This window comes from Giraffa tippelskirchi, chromosome X (assembly GCF_054371585.1).
Source record: "Giraffa tippelskirchi isolate mGirTip1 chromosome X, T2T-mGirTip1v1.2.pri, whole genome shotgun sequence".
Lineage (NCBI taxonomy): Eukaryota > Metazoa > Chordata > Mammalia > Artiodactyla > Giraffidae > Giraffa > Giraffa tippelskirchi.
Genome location: NC_137289.1, coordinates 103,700,226 through 103,721,765, shown reverse-complemented (window position 1 = coordinate 103,721,765; position 21,540 = coordinate 103,700,226). Strand labels below are relative to the sequence as shown.

The 21,540-nt window shown below is 39.5% G+C and overlaps 1 protein-coding gene and 1 long non-coding RNA gene across 3 annotated transcripts in view; one reads left to right on the top strand and one right to left on the bottom strand.

Annotated features, from left to right (window-relative positions):
- The window catches only part of ZC4H2 (zinc finger C4H2-type containing), a 69,042-nt gene that overhangs the window by 23,008 nt on the left and 24,494 nt on the right, over positions 1-21,540 (bottom strand). For both annotated transcript variants that reach the window (XM_081565573.1, XM_081565574.1), the window contains exon 2: positions 195-366. In XM_081565573.1, the coding sequence (XP_081421699.1) occupies positions 195-366 (172 nt within the window). The remainder of the gene's footprint in view (positions 1-194; positions 367-21,540) is intronic.
- The window catches only part of LOC145536367 (uncharacterized), a 118,544-nt gene that overhangs the window by 75,377 nt on the left and 21,627 nt on the right, over positions 1-21,540 (top strand). The window lies entirely within an intron of this gene.

Here is a 21,540-nt window from a genome sequence, read left to right as displayed (position 1 = left end):
AGTGATACACAGTCAATCAGTGACAGAACCAGGGCTGGATCTCAGAACTTCTAGATTCTACCATTTCACCACAGCCTGATGTCTACTCCCCTAAGTTGGCCACAGTAACATCTTGAGGAGAGGTCACAGCACTCACTACAGCCTATTCCTCCTCAAAGTGCCCATAAATAGGCTTCAGGCAGCCAGCCACATACCACATTGATATCAGCGTGGATCAGTCGGAGTTCCTCCACATGGGCCATCTTCTCCTGTAGCAGGAGGTCCATCTCCTGCTTGTATTCCTTCAGGTGCCTCTCCTCTGATTCAAGGGCCTCAAACTCAGCCTTCAAACGGGTTTTGATCTTTTCCATCTGCAGGGTCTTGTTCCTGCAGTCCCCCAAATGGAGGAAACAGATCAGCAGGAGGAGGAAGGAAAGGGGGAATGGAGTACAGAGTTAGGCCCTGAACCAGGGCTATCTTGTTAAGTTATCTAAGTTCCCCTCTCTTTAGGCAGAAGCAACCTGAAGTTATGCCCACAAAGGTAGGGGATTCTTCTAACACAAAAGCTCAGTGAGTCTCAAATGTGGGTAATTGAGTTCCTTGATGGAGCATTTGAAAATGTGGGGCAGGTTTTAGCTGTTAGATTGATTCAAGGGAGAGTACCACCAGCATTTAGTGGACATGAGACAGAAATGCTAAACAGTCCCAATGAACAGGAAAGTCTCATACCACAACATCCAGAAAAAAACTCTAGATAAGCACTACCCAATACATTTTCTACAATGAGGGAAATTTCTGTACCTATGCTTTATAATACAGTAGCCACCAGGCACATGTAGCTTTGTTATTGTTCACTCCCTCGGCTGTGTCTGACACCTTATGACCCCATGGACTGCAGCATGCCAGGCTTCCATCTCCTTCACTATTTCCCGGAGATCGCGCAAACTCATGTCCGTTGAATCGGTGATGCCATCCAACCATCTCAACCTCTGTCGTCCCCTTCTCCTCCTGCCTTCAATCTTTACCAGCATCAGGGTCTTTTCCAATGAGTAAGATCACATTAGGTGGCCAAAGTATTGGAGCTTCAGCTTCATCAGTCCTTGCAATGAATATTCAAGGTTGATTTCCTTTAGGATTGACTGGTTTGATCTCCTTGTAGTCAGAGGGACTCTCAAGAGTCTTCTCCAACACCACAGTTCAAAAGCATCAATTCTTCAGTGCTCAGCTTTCTTTATACTCCAAATCTCACATCCATACATGACTACTGGAAAACCACAGCTTTGACTATATGGATATTTGTTGGCAAAGTAATGTCTCTGCTTTTTAATACACTGACTAGGTTTGTCCTAGCTTTACTTCTAAAAGGCAAGTGTCATTTAATTTCATGGCTCCAGTCACTGTCCACAGTGATTTTGGAGCCCAAGTAAATAAAACTTGTCACTGCTTCCACTTTTTCCCCTTCTATATGCCATGAAGTGGCAGATGCCATAATCTTAGTTGTATGAATGTTGAGTTTTTAGCCAGCTTTTTCATTTTCCTCTTTCACTTTCATCAAGAGGCTCTTTAGTTCTTCTTTGCTTTCTGCCATTAGGGTGGTGTCATCTCCACACCCAGAGAAGGCAATGGCACCCCACTCCAGTATTCTTGCCTGGAGAATCCCAGGGATGGCAGAGCCTGGTGGGCTGCCGTCTATGGGGTCACACAGAATCGGACACGACTGAAGCAACTTAGCAGCAGCAGCAGCATCTCCACACCTGAGGTTGTTGATATTTCTCCTGGCAATCTTGACTCCAGCTTGAGCTTCATTCAGTCTGGCATCTCCCATGACGTACTCTGCATGTAAGTTAAATAAGCAGAGTGACAACATACAGCCTTGACCTACTTCTTTCCCAATTTGGAACCAGTACATTGTTCCATGTCCGGTTCTAACTGTTGTCTCTTCTCCTGCACACAGGTTTCTCAGGAGGCAGGTAAGGTGGCCTGTTATTCCCATCCCTTTAAGGATTTTCCACAGTTTGTTGTGATCTAAATGGTCAAAGGCTTTAGCGTAGTCAATGAAGCAAAAGTAGATGTTTTTTTCTGGAATTCTCTTGCTTCTTCTGTGGCCCATCAGATGTTAGTAAGTTGATCTCTGGTTCCTCTGCCTTTTCTAAATTCAGCTTGTACATCTGGAAGTTCTTGGTTGACGTAATGTTGAATCCTGGCTTGAAGGATTTTGAACATTGCCTTGCTACCATGCAAAATGAGTGCAATTGTGCAGTAGTTTGAACATTCTTTGGCATTGCCTTTCTTTAGGATTGGAATGAAAACTGATCTTTTCTAGTCCTGTGGCCACTGCTGAGTTTTCCAAATTTGCTGGCATATTGAGTGCAGCACTTTCTCAGCATCATCTTTAAGGATTTGAAATAACTCAGCTGGAACTCCATAACTTCCACTAGATTTTTTTTTTGTAGTAACGCTTCTTAAGACCCACTTGATGTCACACTCCAAGTTGTCTGGCTCTGGGTGAGTGATCACACCATCATGGTTATCTGGGTCATTAAGATGTTTTTTGTATCATTCTCCTGTGTATTCTTGCCACGTCTTCTTAATGTCTTCTGTTTCATATAGTTACTGAGCATTGAAAATATGGCTAATGTAAGTAAGGAACTGAATTTTGAATTTTTTTTACTTTGAATTAATCAATTAAAATTAAGTTTTAATAGCCACATGGGAATAATGGCTCTCATATTGGAGCACACAGCTCTATAGGATCTCCTCATCAGTTCCAGAAGAGGCAGGGGGTGGGAAGAACTGCAGTTCATTTCTTTCCTTAGAAAAATAAAGCCTATTTCTGGTTGTTAATTCAGTTGCATACTATCATGCTCATTAATCCCACTTTGTTCTAAGGAAATAAGGAAGCAGAAAGTTAATATACATGAGTATGTTTTCTGGGCTACAAGTGAAATTGGACTATTTGGCAGACACTAAAAGGAATCATTATGAAGACTTGTGACACAGAAAATGTTGAAGATACTCAGTAAAAAGGTATATACGCTAAGATGCAATTTCAAAATACACATGCATGTGACTAAACAAAATTGGCAAGAGTACAGTTTCAAGGCTCTTTGGGACCACTGAAGCCTGCCTATGTTAAAAAGCCTTAAAACTTTGGAAGGAAGCCACTCTACGGCACACTGCTGTCCTCCAACTTGCTTTCTACTTTCTGGTTCTCAGGTTCTGTCTAACCATTATCTATTACTCAGATTAGGTATCTCCTTTATTCTACCTCTATAGCTGGCTTTCTCTTCTGCCTCAGTCCATCCATCCCATGGTTATTCTTGATCCACACCCTGGCCTCTGACCTCAGCCTGTTTCTGTCTTCATTCTCTCTCCTTTATTAACACTACCTGTGGCTCCTGCCTCAAAAAGTGACTCTCAATGGCACAGAACCACAGAAAGAATTATGTTAGGTGGGTAGCTGATGATAGGAGAATTTTTTTCTTTCAATATTCAAAATTTTCTTTTCAAGTTATTATATTGCTTTTACCTTAGGAAAGGTTAAAAGGATGGGTATTATTATCCCATTTGTAAAAAAGGAAATTGGGGGTTCAGGATGGTAAGTTGCCCAAGACAAGAGAGCTAGTAAATGGGATGTTGGCATTTGAACTCACGGCTCTCTAATGCCACCCACTACTCCACACGGCCTGACGGGAGTTATCAGGCTAAAGGGCATAATTAACATATTGAGGGTTCTTGGTATATCTGCTCAACTGCCTTACAGAGGGATGATAATGGTTTTTACTGGTCGATTAATCCACTATTTGGAGCCCCTCACATCTAGACTTCTATTCTCTTCCTCTAGATTACTCAGGGCTTCCTAGATTCTCAATCCCTTTGCCGGAAATCCAGGTTGCGGAACCTGTTATGGGCCCTACAACTTTTGCAAAAGTGTGAGAACTTCTTTGATATAATTGTTCTCCAGTTTGTGGGTCATCTGCTCAGTGGCTCTATGATGGGGCTAATGGCAACTTCCTTCAAGAAGAGTTATGTCACATACAGCACCTCCTAGGTTTGCTGCAGCCAGAGCCCCTGTCCCCATGGTGGCCACTGCTGATCTGTGCCTCTGCAGGAGAGACTCAATCAAAGGCAGTTTGGCCTTGGAGTACAAAATGAAACAGGGAAGAGGCTAACAGAGTTTGGACAAGAGAACACACTGGTCATAGCAATCACCCTCTTCCAACAATACAAGAGATGACTCCACACCTGGACTTCACCAGATGGTCAACACCAAAATCAGATTGATTACGTTCTTTGCATCCAAAGATGGAGAAACTCTATACAGTCAGCAAAAATAAGACCAGGTGCTGACTGTGACTCAGATCATGAATTCCTTACTGCAAAATTCAGAATTAAATTGAAGAAAGTAGGGAAAACCACTACACCATTCAGGAATGACCTAAATCAAATCCCTTATGATTATACAGTGGAAGTGACACATAGATCAGGGATAAGATTTGATAGACAGAGTGCCTGAAGAACTATGGATGGAGATTCATAACATTTTACAGAAGGCTGTGGTCAAAACCATCCCCAAGAAAGAGAAATGCAAAAAGGCAAAATGGTTGTCTGAGAAGGCCCTACAAATTGTCAAAAAAAAAAGAAGAGAAGCAAAAGGCAAAGGAGAAAAAGAAAGATATATCCATCTGAATGCAGAGTTCCAAAGAATAGCAAGGAGAGATAAGCAAGCCTTCCTCAGTGATCAGTGCAAAGAAATAGAGGAAAACAACAGAATTGGAAAGACTAGAGATCTCTTCTAGAAAATTAGAGATACCAAGGGAACATGTCATTAAAGATGGGCATAATAAAGGACAGAACTGGTATGGACCTAACAGAAGCAGAAGAAATTAAGAAGAAGTGGCAAGAATACACAGAAAACTATATAAAAAATATCTTAATGACCCAGATAACCACGATGGTGTGATCATTCACCTAGAGCCAGACATCCTGGAGTGTGAAGTTAAGTGGGCCTTAGGAAGCATCACTACGAACAAAGGCAGTGGAGGTGATGGAATTCCAGCTGAGCTATTTCAAATCCTAAAAGATGATGCTGAGAAAGTGCTGCAATCAATAAGCCAACGAATTTGGAAAACTCAGCAGTATTCACAGGACTGGAAAAGGTCAGTTTTCATTCCAATCCCAAAGACAGGCAATGCCAAAGAATGTTCAAACTATCGCACAATTGCAATCATCTCACGGGCTAGCAGAGTAATGCTCAAAATTCTCCAAGCAAGGATTCAACAGTACGTGAACCAAGTATTTCCAGATGTACAAGCCAGATTTAGAAAAGGCAGAGGAACCAGAGATCAAATAGCCAATATCCATTGGATCATAGAAAAAGCAAGAGAATTCCAGAAAAAAAAATCTACTTTTGTTTCATTGATTACACTAAAGCCTTTGACTGTGTGGATCACAACAAACTGGAATACTTTTCAAGAGATTGAAATACCAGACTACCTTTCTTGCCTCCTGAGAAACCTGTATTCAGGTCAAGAAGCAACAGTTAAAACCAGATATGCAGCAATGGGACTGCTTCCAAATTGGGAAAGGAGTATGTCAAGGCTGTATATTGTCACTCTGCTTATTTAACTTATATGTAGAGTACATCATGCAAAATGCCAGACTGAGGAAGCACAAGCTGGAATCAAGATTGCTGGGAGAAATATCAATAACCTCAGATATGCAGATAACTCCACCCTTTTGTCAGAAAGCAAAGAGGAACTAAAGAGCCTCTTGATGAAACTGAAAGAGGAGACTGAAAAAGTTGGCTTAAAACTCAACATTCAAATCATGAAGATCATGGCATCTGGTCCCAATGCTTCATGGCAATAGATTGGGAAACAATGGAAACAGTGACAGATTTTATCTTCTTGGGTTCCAGTATCACTGCAGATAGTGACTGCAGCCATGAGATTAAAAGACACTTGCTCCTTGGAAGAAAAGCTATGACAAACTTAGACTGCATATTAAAATGCAGAGACATTAGTTTGTCTACAAAAGTCCATCTAGTCAAAGCTATGGTTTTTCCAGTAGTCACGTATGGATGTGAGATTTGGTCCATATAGAAAGCTGAATGCCAAAGAATTGATGCTTTTGAACTGTAGTAGTGGAGAAGACTCTTGAGAGTCCCTTGGACTGCAAGATCAAACCAGTCAATCCTAAAGGAAATAAATCTTGAATGTTGATTGGAAGAATGGAAGCTGAAGCTACAATACTTTGGCCACCTGATACGAAGAACTGACTCATTGGAAAAGCTCCTGATGCTGGGAAACATTGAAGGCAGGAGGAGAAGGGGACCACAGAAGATGAGATGGTTGGGTGTCATCACTGACTTGAGAAACATGTTTGAGCAAACTCCAGGAGCTGGTGATGGACAGGGAAGCCTGGTGTGCTGCAGTCCATTGGGTCACAAAGTGTCAGACATGACTGAGCGACTGAACTGAACCGAGATGATATATACAGCAGTCTAAATTTCACTTATCCCTACCTCAATTTACAAAAGGGATAACTGAGATTGTGATACAGTGCCTCGCTCTGATTCATACAACCAGTCTGTGGCAGTGCTTGGCCTAGAACCCATTTGTGCAGAACCATATTATGAAAGGAGCATTGGCTTTAGATTCAGATAGAGAATAATTCCTGGTTCTGCCTCTGACTAGCTATTTGCCCTTAGACAATAAGAATAACAACTATATTTATAGTTTAATTGTATTCATTGTGCACTGATCCTGTATCAATTATAGAGGGCTTAATGATGCATTCATTCAACAAATACTTATGGAATGTCTATCACGTGCCAGCCACTGTACTAGCTGCTAGAGACAGAGCAGAGAACAGGGCAGTCTGTGGACAAGAACCTTCCTCTAATGAAGAAAATAGACCCTGAACACGTGTAAAAAAAAGTGATGAATACTATGGATGAGATGTAGATTGCAATGGAAGGACACACCAAAGGTTCTAACATATTCTGAGGGGCACCATAGTCAAGGGGGCAGCCAGGGGAAGCTCCCCTGAGAACCTGAGAATGTGACATCTAAGCTAAGTCCTGGAGAATGTGTAGGACGTAACTGGTAGGTAGCAGATAGACACTGAGTAGAGCATTTCAGGCAGAGAGAATACTATTAGCAATGGCCCTGGAATTGAAAAAGATATGACACATTAGAGGAACTGAAAAAAGGTCAGTGTGGCTGGAACATCTACTGCAAGAGGTGTGTGTGTAGGGGGAGATGAAAGTAGGAAAGTTGCCAGAATATAGCCTGGGGACTGAGATAAGGAGTTAGTACACTTATCTTCTGGAGAAGGGGCAATTGTTATAGAAATTTAAGCAGCAGGAGAGTGACATAATCTGATTACCTCATTTCACTTCTCTCAACCCTGGTCTCCTCATAAGTAACACAGGAATAATAATAGCACTTACCTATCACAGGTTTTGTGGTAAGGGTTAAATGAGCTAAGACAGGAAAAGTCCCCAAGAAGAGTATATGGCACATGGTGGGCAGTCAACAAATAGTACCTCTCCCTGCCCACACTGCCCATCTCTTCTGTTATGGCTATCTCCTTTACCACAGTGGTTTAAACTTTGTTATAAAGAGCCTACAATGGGTACAATGTATGTATAATGTATGTGTATGCATGTGTGCACATGTACTACCATGAGTAGCAAGGTATATTACCACTTACTAAGATTATAATAATAATCATCAGCATAAGAATAATGGCATTTTATAGGGCTGGCTCAAGCCTTCCTAATTTGTAATCTATTCAGTTAAGATGCTAGCAATTTGTACTAAAATCAAGGGTGAGAAATCAGGGGTGAGAGGTCTCTCTCATTGACACTTTGTATAAATCAACATAGTATACCTTTCCCTGCTTTGATGACTGCCTTTTATCTAATCCTCCCTCCCCCATCCATGTCTTCCATCCATGTCCAATATTGCTTATAGACAACCCCAAGTTGTTGGGCAGGATACACTGCAATCCCAGATTAAATCAAAATAAACCAAAGGTTTTCACCTGGTGAGGTCACAGTTAAAGTGTTGCCTGGAATTGGAAAATCAAAGGCACAAAGGCTTCCTCAAAACACCATGGTATTTTTTCTCCTTGGGGAGGAGGACTGTCACCAGCAAAATGGAAACTTTATCCTTTGGGTATGAGGCCCAGGGTAGCCACAGTCCAAGGTGTTTGGAGCCTTTTTCTATTGTCCACTGTGGCAAGAAATGCCAACGACTTCAGACCACAACTAAGGAGCAGAAGGGCTGACTCCTTGTTATGAGAGGGAAGCAGAGTTATTTACTACTATTTCTAAAGTCATTTTCTTGGGACTGGGGGGCGGGAAGCCTGGCCCATCCTTTAGTGGAGGGACAGCTGTATTATTGCAGCCTTTGATGGTACTACAGTTACCTCTCAGCAGTGGTCTATCTTGCTTATGTATATGCAATGACTTCAGCACCGTTTGTTATAAAGACTGTCCTTCCTTTGTTGGATTACTTTTTCACCTCTGTCAAAAATCACTTGGCTATACTTTGGTGGGTCAATTTCTAGCTTCTCAATTTTGTTCCAATTATCTATAATCTATATGTCTGTCCCTTTGTTGATATCACCCAGTTTTAATCACTGTAGCTATGTAATACGTTTTGAAATCAGAAAGTGTGATTTCTACCACTTTATTTTATATCTCAAGATTCTTTTGGCTATTCTAGTTCTTTTGCCTTGCCATATAAATTTTAGAATAATTTTGTCTATATCTACCAAAAATCTTTCTGGGATTTTGATGGGAATTTTATTAAATTTGTATTTATTTGGAGGATTGGTGTCTTTATTATATTGACTTATCTTCTAAACCCTGGATACAGTGTCCTTCTATTCAGATCTCCTTTGATTTCTTTCATTAGCATTTTGTAGTTTTCAGCAAAAAGTGCTATACATTTTTTGTTAAATCTTTGTTATACTTAGGTATTTCATGCTTCTGAATGCTTGTAAGTGGTTTCTTACTTTGTAATCATAGTTTCCACATGCATATTGCTATTTATAATGCTGATCTTAATTCTGCAATCTTGTTGACTCATTAGATGTAGGAGTTTATTTGTTTTGTTTTTGACTTATCAGGATTTCCTACATGACAAATCATGTTATCTGAAAACAAGAACAGTTTTATTTCTCTTTCCATCTTGTATGCCTTTTATTTACTTTCTTGTCTAAGCTCTAGAGCTATATTGACTAGCAGTGCTGAGCGTGGACACCCTTGCTTTGATCATGTTCTAAGTGGGACAGCATTCATTCTTTCACAAGTGTAATATTTGCTAGCCAAAGGCTATTTGCAGATGTATTTTATCCCACCCCCGCTCATAGTTTTTTTAAGAGATTTTATCATAAATATGTGCTGAATTTTGTCAAGTGTTTTATCTGTATTTCTGGACATAATCATGATATTTTTCTTCCTTAGCCTTTTAATATGATATGTAACATTGATTGATTTTTGAATAACAAACTAGCCTTGCATCTCTAGAATAAATCCCTTTTGGTCATGGGGTCAATTCTTTTTATATATAGTTGAATTCTATTTGTTAATACTTTGATGATGATTTTTACATCTATAATCATGAAAGATTATAGTTTGTAATTTCATTGTACTCTCTTTACCTGAAATTGGTATCAAGACATTAAGACATAAAATTAAGATGTAAAAGACATAAAATTAAGACATAAAATAAATGGAAATGTGTTCTTTCCACTTCTGCTTCTGGAGAGACTGTTAAAAGAGTTGAGGTTAATTCTGTTTAACCATTTGGTAGAATTCTCCAGTGAAAGCAAATGGGCATGGAAGTTCTCGTTTGGGGAGTTTTAAATACTTTCAGGGATATTCAAATCATCTATTCTATATTGGATGAGTTGTGGTAGTGTTTTTTTTTTTTTTGAGAATTGGGCTATTTCATGTAACTTGTTTAACTTACAGGACTAGAGTTGTTCAGAGCACTCCCTTGCAATTCTTTTGAAGTCTGTGGGTTTAGTAGTGATATCTTCTGTTTCATTCCTGATGTCCATGATTTGTGTCTTCTCTCTTTTCTGTTTGTTAGTGTTGCTAGAGGTTTTTCAACTTTACGTATTTTTCAAATGATCAGCTTTCTGTTTCATTGATTTCCCTATTATTTTCTTCCTCTTTTGAATCATTGATATCTGCTCTTATTTGTATTATTTCCTATTTTCTGCTTGCCATAGGTTTGTTTTGCTCTTCTTTCCTAGTTACTTGAGGCGGGAGCTAAGATTATTAATTAGAAGTATTTCCTCTATTCCAATGTAAGCATTTGGAGCTCAAATTTCTCTCTCACCACTGCTTTTGTGGCATCCCACACATTTTGATATGTTTCATTTTCATTTTCGCCCAGTTCAATGTATTTTTAGTTCCCTTGAGACTTCATCTTTGAAACATGCATTATTTTAGAAGTATTTTTTTATAATTCAAATATTTATAGATTTTCCTGTTTTTTTTTCTGATTTCTATTTTGAATTTATTAATGTCAGAGAAAACACTCTGTATTTCCATTCTTTAAATTTGTTAATTTTTTATATCCCAAAATATCATCTATCTATATTGGTATATGTTCCATGAACAGATGAAAAGTATGTGTATCCTGTTGTTGAGTGGAGTGATCTATAAACATTAATTAGGTCCTGTCATTGATGATGTTGTAGAGCTCTATAGCTTTGCTGATTTTCTGTCTAGTTCTGTCAAATGAGAGACGTATGTTAAAGGCTCCTGCTATAACTGTGGCTTTGTCTCTCTCCTCCTTTAGTTCTAACAGATTTGTCTCACATATTTTACAGTTCTATTGTTGGTGTATACTCATTTAGGACTGCTAGGTCTTCCTGGCAGATTGACACTTTTGTCGTTATCTAATGTACCTCTTCACATGCTGGCAAAGTAATGTGCAAAATTCTCCAAGCAAGGCTTCAACAGTACGTGAACTGAGAACTTCCAGATGTTCAAGCTGGATTTAGAAAAGGCAGAGAAACCAAGACCAAATTGCCAACATCCGTTGGATCATAAAAAGCAAGAGAATTCCAGAAAAAGCATCTACTTTTTCTTCATTGACTACACTAAAGCCTTTGACTGTGTGAATCACAATAAACTGTGGAAAATTCTTCAAGAGATGGGAATACCAGACCATCTTACTTGCCTTCTGAGAAAACTGTATGTAGGTCAAGGAGCAACAGTTAGAACCAGACATGGAATAATGGACTGCTTCCAAATTAGGAGAGGAGTATGTCAAGGCTGTATACTGTCACCCCACTTATTTAACTTATATCCAGAGTACATCATGTGAAATGCTGGGTTGGATGAAGCACAAGCTGGAATTGAGATTGCTGGGAGAAATATCAATAACCTCAGCTATGCAGATGACACCCCCTTATGGCAGAAAGGGAAGAGGAACTAAAGATCTCTGGATGAAGGTGAAAGAGGAAAGTGAAAAAGCTGGCTTAAAACTCGACATTCAAAAAGCTAAGATCGGGCCCCTCCCGAGTTCTTCTGGTCTGGCAGCAACTTGTCTGCACCTTATCAAGACCTTCTGTTGAGAGACAACTTGTGCAGACGGTTACTATCGTGCCTGATTGGGGTTGAACAAGACACATCTGTGAGCTCTGTGCAGGCCTGGGAGCTGGCACTTAGGAACCTCTGATATACGTGATGTGAGAAGAGGGAACCCAACTTCTTATCTGACCAGCTGGCTTGAAGCTGTTAGGATGAGCCCTGCAGTTAGATGAAGATCACTTCTATCTCCTCCGTCCCCTTCTCTTCTCTGCCCAACACTGTGAATCTCTTTCAGTATTCTGGGCTGTGTAGAACACTTAGGGAACTGATTACTGGCTAGATCTGTCTCTCTCCTTTTGACTCCCCGTCTTCTCCTCCTGGTCACCTCTATCTCCTTCCTCCCTCTTCTCTTCTCTATGTAACTCTGTGAACCTCTCTCGGTGCTCCAGGCTGTGGAAAACACATAGGGGATTGATTACTGGCTAGACTGCTCTCTCCACTTTTCACTCCCCATCTTCTCCTCATGGTCACCTCTATCTCACTCCTCCCTCTTCTCTTCTCCATGTAACTCAGTGAACCTCACTGGGTGTCCCTCACCGTGGAGAATCTTTGCTCAATTAACCTAGATGTTTTATCATCAGTGCAGTATGGACGGAGAAGTCTTGAGGCTACTGTAAGAATAAGACTGGAAACCAGATGCAGGAGGCTTAAATCCAAAACTTGAGAACACCAGAAAATTCCTGACTCCAGGGAATATTAATCAACAAGAGCTCATCCAAAAGCCTCCACACCTACACTGAAACCAAGCTCCACCCAAGAGCCAACAAGTTCCAGAGCAAGACATACCACATTATTTCTCCAGCAACGAAGGAACATAAACCTGAGCATTAATATACAGGCTGCTCAAAGTCACACCAAACACACAGACAGCATAAAACTCACTACTGGATACTTCATTGCACTCCAGAGAGAAGAGATCCAGCTGCACCCACCAGAACACCAACACAAGCTTCCCTAACCAGGAAACCTTGACAAGCGACTCGTCCAACCCCACCCACAGGGAGGAACCTCCACAATAAAGAGGAACCACAAACTTGCAGCATACAGAAAGCCCAACCTAAAACACAGCAATCTAAACAGGATGAAAAGGCACAAAAATATTCAGCAGGTAAAGGAACATGATAAATCCCGACAAAACCAAACAAAAGAGGAGATAGGGACTCTACCTGAAAAAGAATTCAGAATAATGATAGTAAAAATGATCCAAAATCTTGAAAACAAAATGGAGTTACAGATAAATAGTCTGGAGACAAGGATTGAGAAGATGCAAGAAATGTTTAAGAAGGACCTATAATAAATAAAAAAGAGTCAATCAATAATGAATCATGCAATAACGGAGATCTAAAGCACTCTGGAGGGAACCAACTGTAGAATAACTGAAGCAGAAGATAGGATACTTGAGGTGGAAGATAGAATGGTGGAAATAAATGAAGCAGAGAGGAAAAAAGAAAAAGAATAAAAAGAAATGAGGACAACCTCAGAGACCTCTGGGACAATTGAATCAACATTTGAATCATAGGAGTGTCAGAAGAAGAAGACAAAAAGAAAGACTGTGAGAAAATACTTGAGTTGATAATAGTGGAAAAATTCCATAAAATGGGGAAGGAAATAGCCACCCAAGTCCATGAAACCCAGAGAGTCCCAAACAGGATAAACCCAAGGTGAAACACCCCAAGATACATATTAATCAAATTAACAAAGATCAAACACAAAGAACAAATATAAAAAGTAGCAAGGGAAAGGCAACAAATAACACACCAGGGGATTCCCATAAGGATAACAGCTGATCTTTCAATAGAAACTCTTCAGGCCAGAAGGGAATGGCAGGACATACTTAAAGTGATGAAAGAGAAAAACCTACAACCCAGATTAGTGTATCCAGCAAGGATCTCATTCAAATATGAAGGAGAAATCAAAAGCTTTACAGACAAGCAAAAGCTGAGAGAATTCAGCACCACCAAACCAGCTTTTCAACAAATGCTAAAGGATCTTCTCTAGACAGGAAACACAGAAAAGGTGTATAAACTTGAACCCAAAACAACAAAGAAAATAGCAACAGAATCATACTTAATTATTAATTATCTTAAATGTAAATGGGTTTAATGCCCCAACCAAAAGACAAAGACTGGATGAATAGACACAAAAACAAGACCCCTATATATGTTGTCTACAAGAGACCCACCTCAAAATAAGGGACACATACAGACTGAAAGTGAAGGGCTGGAAAAAGACATTTCACACAAATGGAGACCAAAAGAAAGCAGGAGTAGCAATACTCATATCAGATAAAATAGACTTTGAAATAAAGGCCGTGAAAGAGACAAAGAAGGGCCCTACATAATGATCAAAGGGTCAATCCAAGAAGAAAATATAGAAGTTATAAATATATATACACTCAACATATGAGCACCGAAATATGTAAGGCAAAAGCTAACAAATATGAAAGGGGAAATTAACAGTAATACAGTAATAGTGGGAGACTTTAATACCTCACTCACACATTGGGTAGATCAACTAAGCAGAAAATTAGCAAGGAAACACAAACTTTAAATGATACAATGGACCAGTTAGACCTAATTGATATCTATAGGGTATTTCACCCCAAAACAATGAATTTCACCTTTTTATTAAGTGCACACAGAACCTTCTCCAGGATAGATCACATCCTGGGCCATAAATGTAGCCTTGGTAAATTCAAGAAAAAAAAAATTAAATCATTCCAAGCCTCTTTTCTGATCACAATGTGGTAAGATTAGATGTTAACTACAGGAAAGAAGAAAAAAACTATTAAAAATACAAACATATGGAGGCTAAACAATATGCTTCTGAAAAACAAACAAATCATGGAAGAAATCAAAAGACAAATCAAAATATGCATAGAAACAAATGAAAGTGAAAACACAACCACGCAAAACCTAAGGGATTCAGTAAAAGCAGTGCTAAGGGGAAGGTTTATAGCAATACAAGCTCACCTCAAGAAACAAGAGAAAAATCAAATAAATTACCTAACTCTACATCTAAAGCAACCAGTAAAGGAAGAAACAAAGAACCCAAGGGTTAGTAGAAGGAAAGAAATCATAAAAATTAAGGCAGAAATAAATGAAAAAGAAACAAAGGAGACCATAGTAAAAATCAACAAAGCTAAAAGCTGGTTCTTTCAAAGATAAATAAAATATATAAACCATTAGCCAGACTCATCAGGAAAAATACGGAGAAGAATCAAAACAACAAAATTAGAAATGAAAATGGGGAAATCACAACAGACAACACAGAAATACAAATCATCATAAGAGACTACTATCAGCAACTATATGCCAATAAAATGGACAACTTGGAAAAAACGGAAAAAATTCCTAGAAAAGTATAACCTTCCAAAACTGAACCAGGAAGAAATAGAAAATCTTAACAGACCCATCACAAGCACGGAAATCAACACTGTAATCAGAAATCTTCCAGCAAAAAAAAAAAAAAAAAAGCCCAGGATCAGACGGCTTCACAGCTGAATTCTACCAAAAATTTAGAGAACAGCTAACACCTAGCCTACTCAAACTCTTGCAGAAAATTGTAGAGGAAGGTAAACTTCCAAACTCATTCTATGAGGCCACCATCACCCTAATTCCAAAACCAGACAAAGATGCCACACACAAAAAAGACAACTACAGGCCAATATCACTGATGAACATAGATGCAAAAATCCTTAAAAAATTTTAGCAAACAGAATCCAACAACATATGAAAAAGATCATACTTCATGACCAAGTGGGCTTTATCCCAGGGATGCAAGGATTCTTCAATATTTGCAAATCAATCAATGTGATAATCCACATTAACAAATCAAAAGATAAAAAACATATAATATCTTAATAGATGCAGAGAAAACCTTTGAAAATATTCAACATCCATTTATGATAAAACACTCCAGAAAGCAGGCATAGAAGGAACATACCTCAACATAATAAGAGCCATATGTGTATGATAAACCCACAGCACACATTATCCTCAATGGTGAAAAATTGAAAGCATTTCTCCTAAAGTCAGGAACCAGACAAGGGTGCCCACTCTCACCACTACTATTCAACATAGTTTTGGAAGTTTTAGCCACAGCAATCAGAAAAGGAAAAGAAATAAAAGGAATCCAGATTGGAAAAGAGGAAGTAAAACTCTCACTGTTTGCAGATGAGATGCTCCTCTACATAGAAAACCCTAAAGACTCCACCAGAAAATTACTAGAGCTCATCAATGAAGATAGTATAGTTGCAGGATATAAAATTAACACACAGAAATCCCTTGCACTCCTATACACTAACAATGAGAAAACAGAAAGAGAAAGTAAGGAAACAATTCCATACATCATCACAATGAAAAGAATAAAATACTTAGGAATAAATCTACCTAAAGAAACAAAAGACCTGTATATAGAAATTATGAAACACTGATGAAAGATGTCAAAGATGACACAAATAGATGGAGAAATATACCATGTTGAAGGAACGGAAGAATCAATATAGTGAAAATGAGTATACTACCCAAAGCAATCTATAGATTCAATACCTATCAATACCTATAGATTCAATCTTTATCAAGATACCAACAGTACTTTTCAGAGAACTAGAACAAATATTTTCACATTGTGTATGGAAATACAAAAAACCTCGAATAGCCAAAGCAATCCTGAGAAAGAAGCATGGAACTGTAGGAATCAACCTGCCTGACTTCAGACTATACTACAAAGCTGCAGTCATCAAGACAGTATGGTACTGGCATAAAAACAGAAATACATATCAATGGAACAAAATAGAAAGCCCAGAGATAAATCCATGCAACTATGGACAAAGGAAGCAAGAATATACAATGGAGAAAAGACAATCTCTTTAACAATTGGTGCTGGGAAAACTGGTCAACCACTTGTAAAAAAATGTAACTAGAACACTTTCTAACACCATACACAAAAATAAACTCCAAATGGATTAAAGCTCTAAACATAAGACCAGAAACTATAAAACTCCTACAGGAAAACATAGGCAAAACACTCTCTGACATAAACCATAGCAGGAACCTCTATGAGCCACCTCCCCGAGTATTGGAAATAAAAGCAAAAATAAATAAATGGAATCTAATTAAACTTAAAAGCTTTTGCACAACGAAGGAAACTATAAGCAAAGTGAAGAGACAGCCTTCAGAATGGAAGAAAATAGTAGCAAATGAGGCAACTGACAAAGAATTAATCTCAAAAATATACAAGCAGCTCATGCAGCTCAATTCCAGAAAAATAAGCGACCCAATCAAAAAATGGGCAAAAGAACTAAACAGACATTTCTCCAAAGAAGACATACAGATGGCTAACAAACACATGAAAAAATGCTCTACATTACTCATTATCAGCGAAATGTAAATCAAAACCACAATGAGGTTCCATCTCACGCTGGTAAGAATCGCTGTTATCAAAAAGTCTACATACAATAAATGCTGGAGAGGGTGTGGAGAAAAGGAAACCCTCTTACACTGTTGGTGGGAATGCAAACTAGTGCAGCCACTATGGAGAACAGTGTGGAGATTCCTTAAAATACTGGAAATAGAACTACCATTCAACCCAGCAATCCCACTGTTGGGCATACACACCGAGGAAACCAGAATTGAAAGAGACACGTGTACCCCCGTGTTCATTGTAGTACTGTTTACAATAGCCAGGACATGGAAGCAACCTAGATGTCCATCCACAGATGAATGGATAAGAAAAATGTGGTATATATACACAATGGAATATCACTCAGCCATCAAAAAGAATGCATTTGAATCATTTCTAATGAGGTAGATGAAACTGGAGCCTATCATACAGAGTGAAATAAGTCTGAAAGAAAAACACCAATACAGTATACTAACGCATATACATGGAATTTAGAAAGATGGTAACGATGACCCTATATGCGAGACAGCAAAAGAGACACAGATGTAAAGAACAGTCTTTTGGACTCTGTGGGAGAAGGCAAGGGTGCATTGATTTGAGAGAATACCATTGAAACATGTATATTATCATATGTGAAATATATCGCCAGTCCAGGTTTGATGCATGAGACAGGGTGTTCTGGGCTGGTGCACTGGTATGACCCTGAGGGATGGGAGGGGGGGCTTAGGATGGGGAATACATGTACACCCATGGCTGATTCATATCAATGTGTGGCAAAAACCAGTACAATATTGTAAAGTCATTAGTCTCCAATTAAAATAAATAAATTAATATTGAAAAACAAAAAGCTAAGATGATGGCATCCGGTCTCATTACCTCATGGCAAATAGATGGGGAAACAATGGAAACAGTGACAGACTTTATTTTCTTGGGCTCCAAAATCACTGCAGATGGTGACTGCAGCCATGAGATTAAAAGGTGCTTGCTCCTTGGAAGAAAAGCTATGAAAAACCTAGACAGTGTATTAAACAATAGAGGCATTACTTTGCTGGCAAAGGTCCATCTAGTCAAAGCTATGGTTTTTCTAGTAGTCATGTATGGATGTGAGACGTGGACCATAAAACAGGCTGAGCAACGAAAGATTGGTGTTTTTGAACTGTGGCATTGAAGAAGACTCTTAAGAGTCCCTTGAATTGCAAGGAGATCAAACCAGTCAATTGTAAAGGAAATCAATGCTGAGTATTTCACTGGAAGGATCGATGATGAAGCTGAAGCCCCAATACTTTGGCCACCTGATGCAAAGCACTGATTCATTGGAAAAGACCCGATGCTGGGAAAGATTTAAGGCAGAAGGAGAAGAGGACGACAGGATGAGATAGTTGGATGGCATCACCGACTCAATGGACTTGAGCTTGAATAAGCTCTGGGAGAAGGTGAAGCACAGGGAAGCCTGGCATGCTGCAGTCCATGGGGTCGCAAAGAGTCAGACATGACTGAGGGACTGAACAACAACAGCGTACCTCTTGTGTATACCCAGATGCTCAGATGGTAAAGAACCTGCCTGCAACGCAGGAACCTGGACTCGATCCCTGGGTTAGGAAAATGCCCTGGAGAGGGAATGGCCAGCCACTCAAGTATTCTTGCCTAGAGAATTCTATGGACAGAGGAGCCTGGTGGGCAACAGGCCATGGCGTCACAAAGAGTCAGACACAACTGAGCAACTAACACTATTACTTTGGGCTTCCCTGGTGGCTCAGATGGTGAAGAATCCATCTGCAATGCAGAAGACCTGTGTTTGATCCCTGGGTAGGAAGAACTCCTCCCTGGAGAAGGGAACGGCTACCCACTCCAGTATTCTTGCCTGGACAAGAGGAGCCTGGTGGGCTACAGTCCATGGGGACCCAAAAAGTCAGACATGAATGAGTGATTAACACTTTCACTTTTCAATGTACCTCTCTGTACCTAGTCATTTTCTTTGCTCTGAAGTCTACTTTATCTGATATTAACATATCCATTCCTGCTTTCCTTGGATTAATGTTTGTATAGTATATCTTCTTCCACTCTTCCAACATACCTATATCTTTATATGTGAAGTGAGATCAGCATATAGATGGGCCATATTTTTTAATCATCCTGGCTAATAAGTATTTGGATTGCATTATCTGGGCCATTTATATCTAGTGCCCTTATTAATAAGTTAGGACTTAAGTGTATCATTTATTTTTGTTTACTGTTTTTTCTGTCTCTTATTTGAGTCTCTGCTTATTTGTTGTTGTTATTGTTTTCTTCCTATGTTTAATTGAACATTTTATGAAATTACATTTTATCTATACTGTTTTTAAGTATACCTCTTTCTATAGTATTTTAGTGGTTGGTCTAGGTATTATAGGCTTCCCAGGTGGCTCAGAGGTAAAGGATCTGACTGCCAATGCAGGAGCTACAGGAGATGTGTGTTCAATCCCTGGGTCAGGAAGATCCCCTGGAGAAGGAAATGGCAACCCACTCCAGTATTCTTGTCTGGAGAATCCCAGGACAGAGAAACCTGGTGGGGACTAGTCCATAGGGTTGCAAAAAGTCAGACATGACTTAGCAACTGAACAACAATAACAGCATCCTTTTTGAATCACTGTGTGTAAATCTCTTGACAAATATGGAGAGTCTTCAGGCATTATTACAAATATTTTTTAGTCTCACCCTATTTTTGCTCTATAGACAAGGCCTTTCTATTGTCTAATTCTTCTTCCTTCCTTCCTTCTTTCTGACTTCCTACCCTTGTATCCCCATTCCCTACATCATTTATACCCCACATAGCAACCACTGAAAACTATTTAATGCATATTTGTTGTATTGCATGTGTTTTTCTAAAGTGTAAATTATTGATAAGGAGAGAACTGTCTGTTGATGGGTGGGGCTGTGCTTCCTCCCCGTTAGTTGTATGGCCTGAGGGGACCCAGTCCTGGAGTCTACAACTGCTATGGTAGAGCTACTTGGTGACCTCCAAAAGGGCTTATGCCAACAGTCACCTCCCAGGACTGTGGCTGTCAGTGCCCTTGTCCCTGCGGCAGGACACTGCCAACCCATGCCTCCACAGGAGACCCTCAAACATACACAGGCAGGTCTTGTTCAGTCTCCTGTGGGGTCACGGCTTCTTTCCCTTGCATCCTGGTGTGCACAAGGGTTTCTTTGTGTCCTCTAAGAGTCTCTGTTTCCCCTAGACCTGAGGAGGTTCTGTAATCAAATATCGTTGTCCTTCAAGGTCAGATTAACTGGGAATTCCCAGTCCCTTTGCTGGATCCTCCAGGTTGGGAAGGCTGATGTGGAGCCTAGAAACTTCAAAACAGTAGGGGAACTTCTTTGGTATTATTATTGTTCTCCAGTTTGTGGGTTGCCCACCTGGAGGGTATGGCATTTGATCTTGATTGTATCCCTCCTACTGTCTCGTTGCAGCTTCCCCTACAATCCCACAAACTCCAGAATGAAAACCACCATCACAAAAAGCTAACCAAAATAATCACATGGACCACAGCCTTGTGTAACTCAATGAAGCTATAAGCCATGCCATGCTGGGCCATGTAAGACAGACAGGTCATGATGGAGAGTTCTGACAAAACATGGTCCAATGGAGAAAGGAATGGCAAACCACTTCAGTATTCTTGCCTCAGGAATCCAATGAACAGTATGAAAAGGTAAAAAGATATGACACCAGAAGATAAGCCCTACAGGTCAGTAAGTGTCCAGTATGCTACTAGGAAAGAATGGAGAAGAGGCTGGGCCAAAGTTGAAACAACACTCAGTTGTGGATGTGTCTGGTGGTAAAAGTGAAGTCCAATTCTGTAAAGAACAATATTGCATAGGAACCTGGAATGTCAGGTCCGTGAATCGAGGAAAATAGGATGTGGTCAAGCAGGAGATAGCAAGAATGAACACTGATATCTTAGGAGTCAGTGAACTAAAATTGAAAGGAATGGGAAAATATAATTCAGGTAACCATTATATCTATTACTGTGCACAAGAACCCTTTAGAAGAAATGGAGTAGACCTCATAGTCAACAAAAGAGTCCAAAATCCAGAACTTTGGGGAAATCACAAAACCAACTTGCTTTTTTTCTCAAAGCAAGACATTCAACATCACAGTAATTCAAGTCTATACCCTAAACATTGATGCTGAAGAAGTAGAGGTTGATTGGTTCTAGGAAGACCTATAACACTTTCTAAAACTAACATCAAGAAAAGATTCTTTTTCACCATAGGGGATTGGAAAGCAAAAGTAGGAAATCAAGAGGTACCTGGAATAACAGGCAAGTTTGGCTGTGGATCCAAAATGGAGCATGGCAAAGGCTAACAGAATTTTGCCAAGAAAACACACTGGTCATAGCAAACACCCTCTTCGAACAACACAAGATACAGCTCTACACATGGACATCACCACATGTCAAAATTGAAATGAGATTGATGATATTCTTTGCAGCCAAAGATGGAGAAGCTCTATACAGTCAGAAAAAAAAAAAAAAAGACCTAAGGTGACTGTGGCT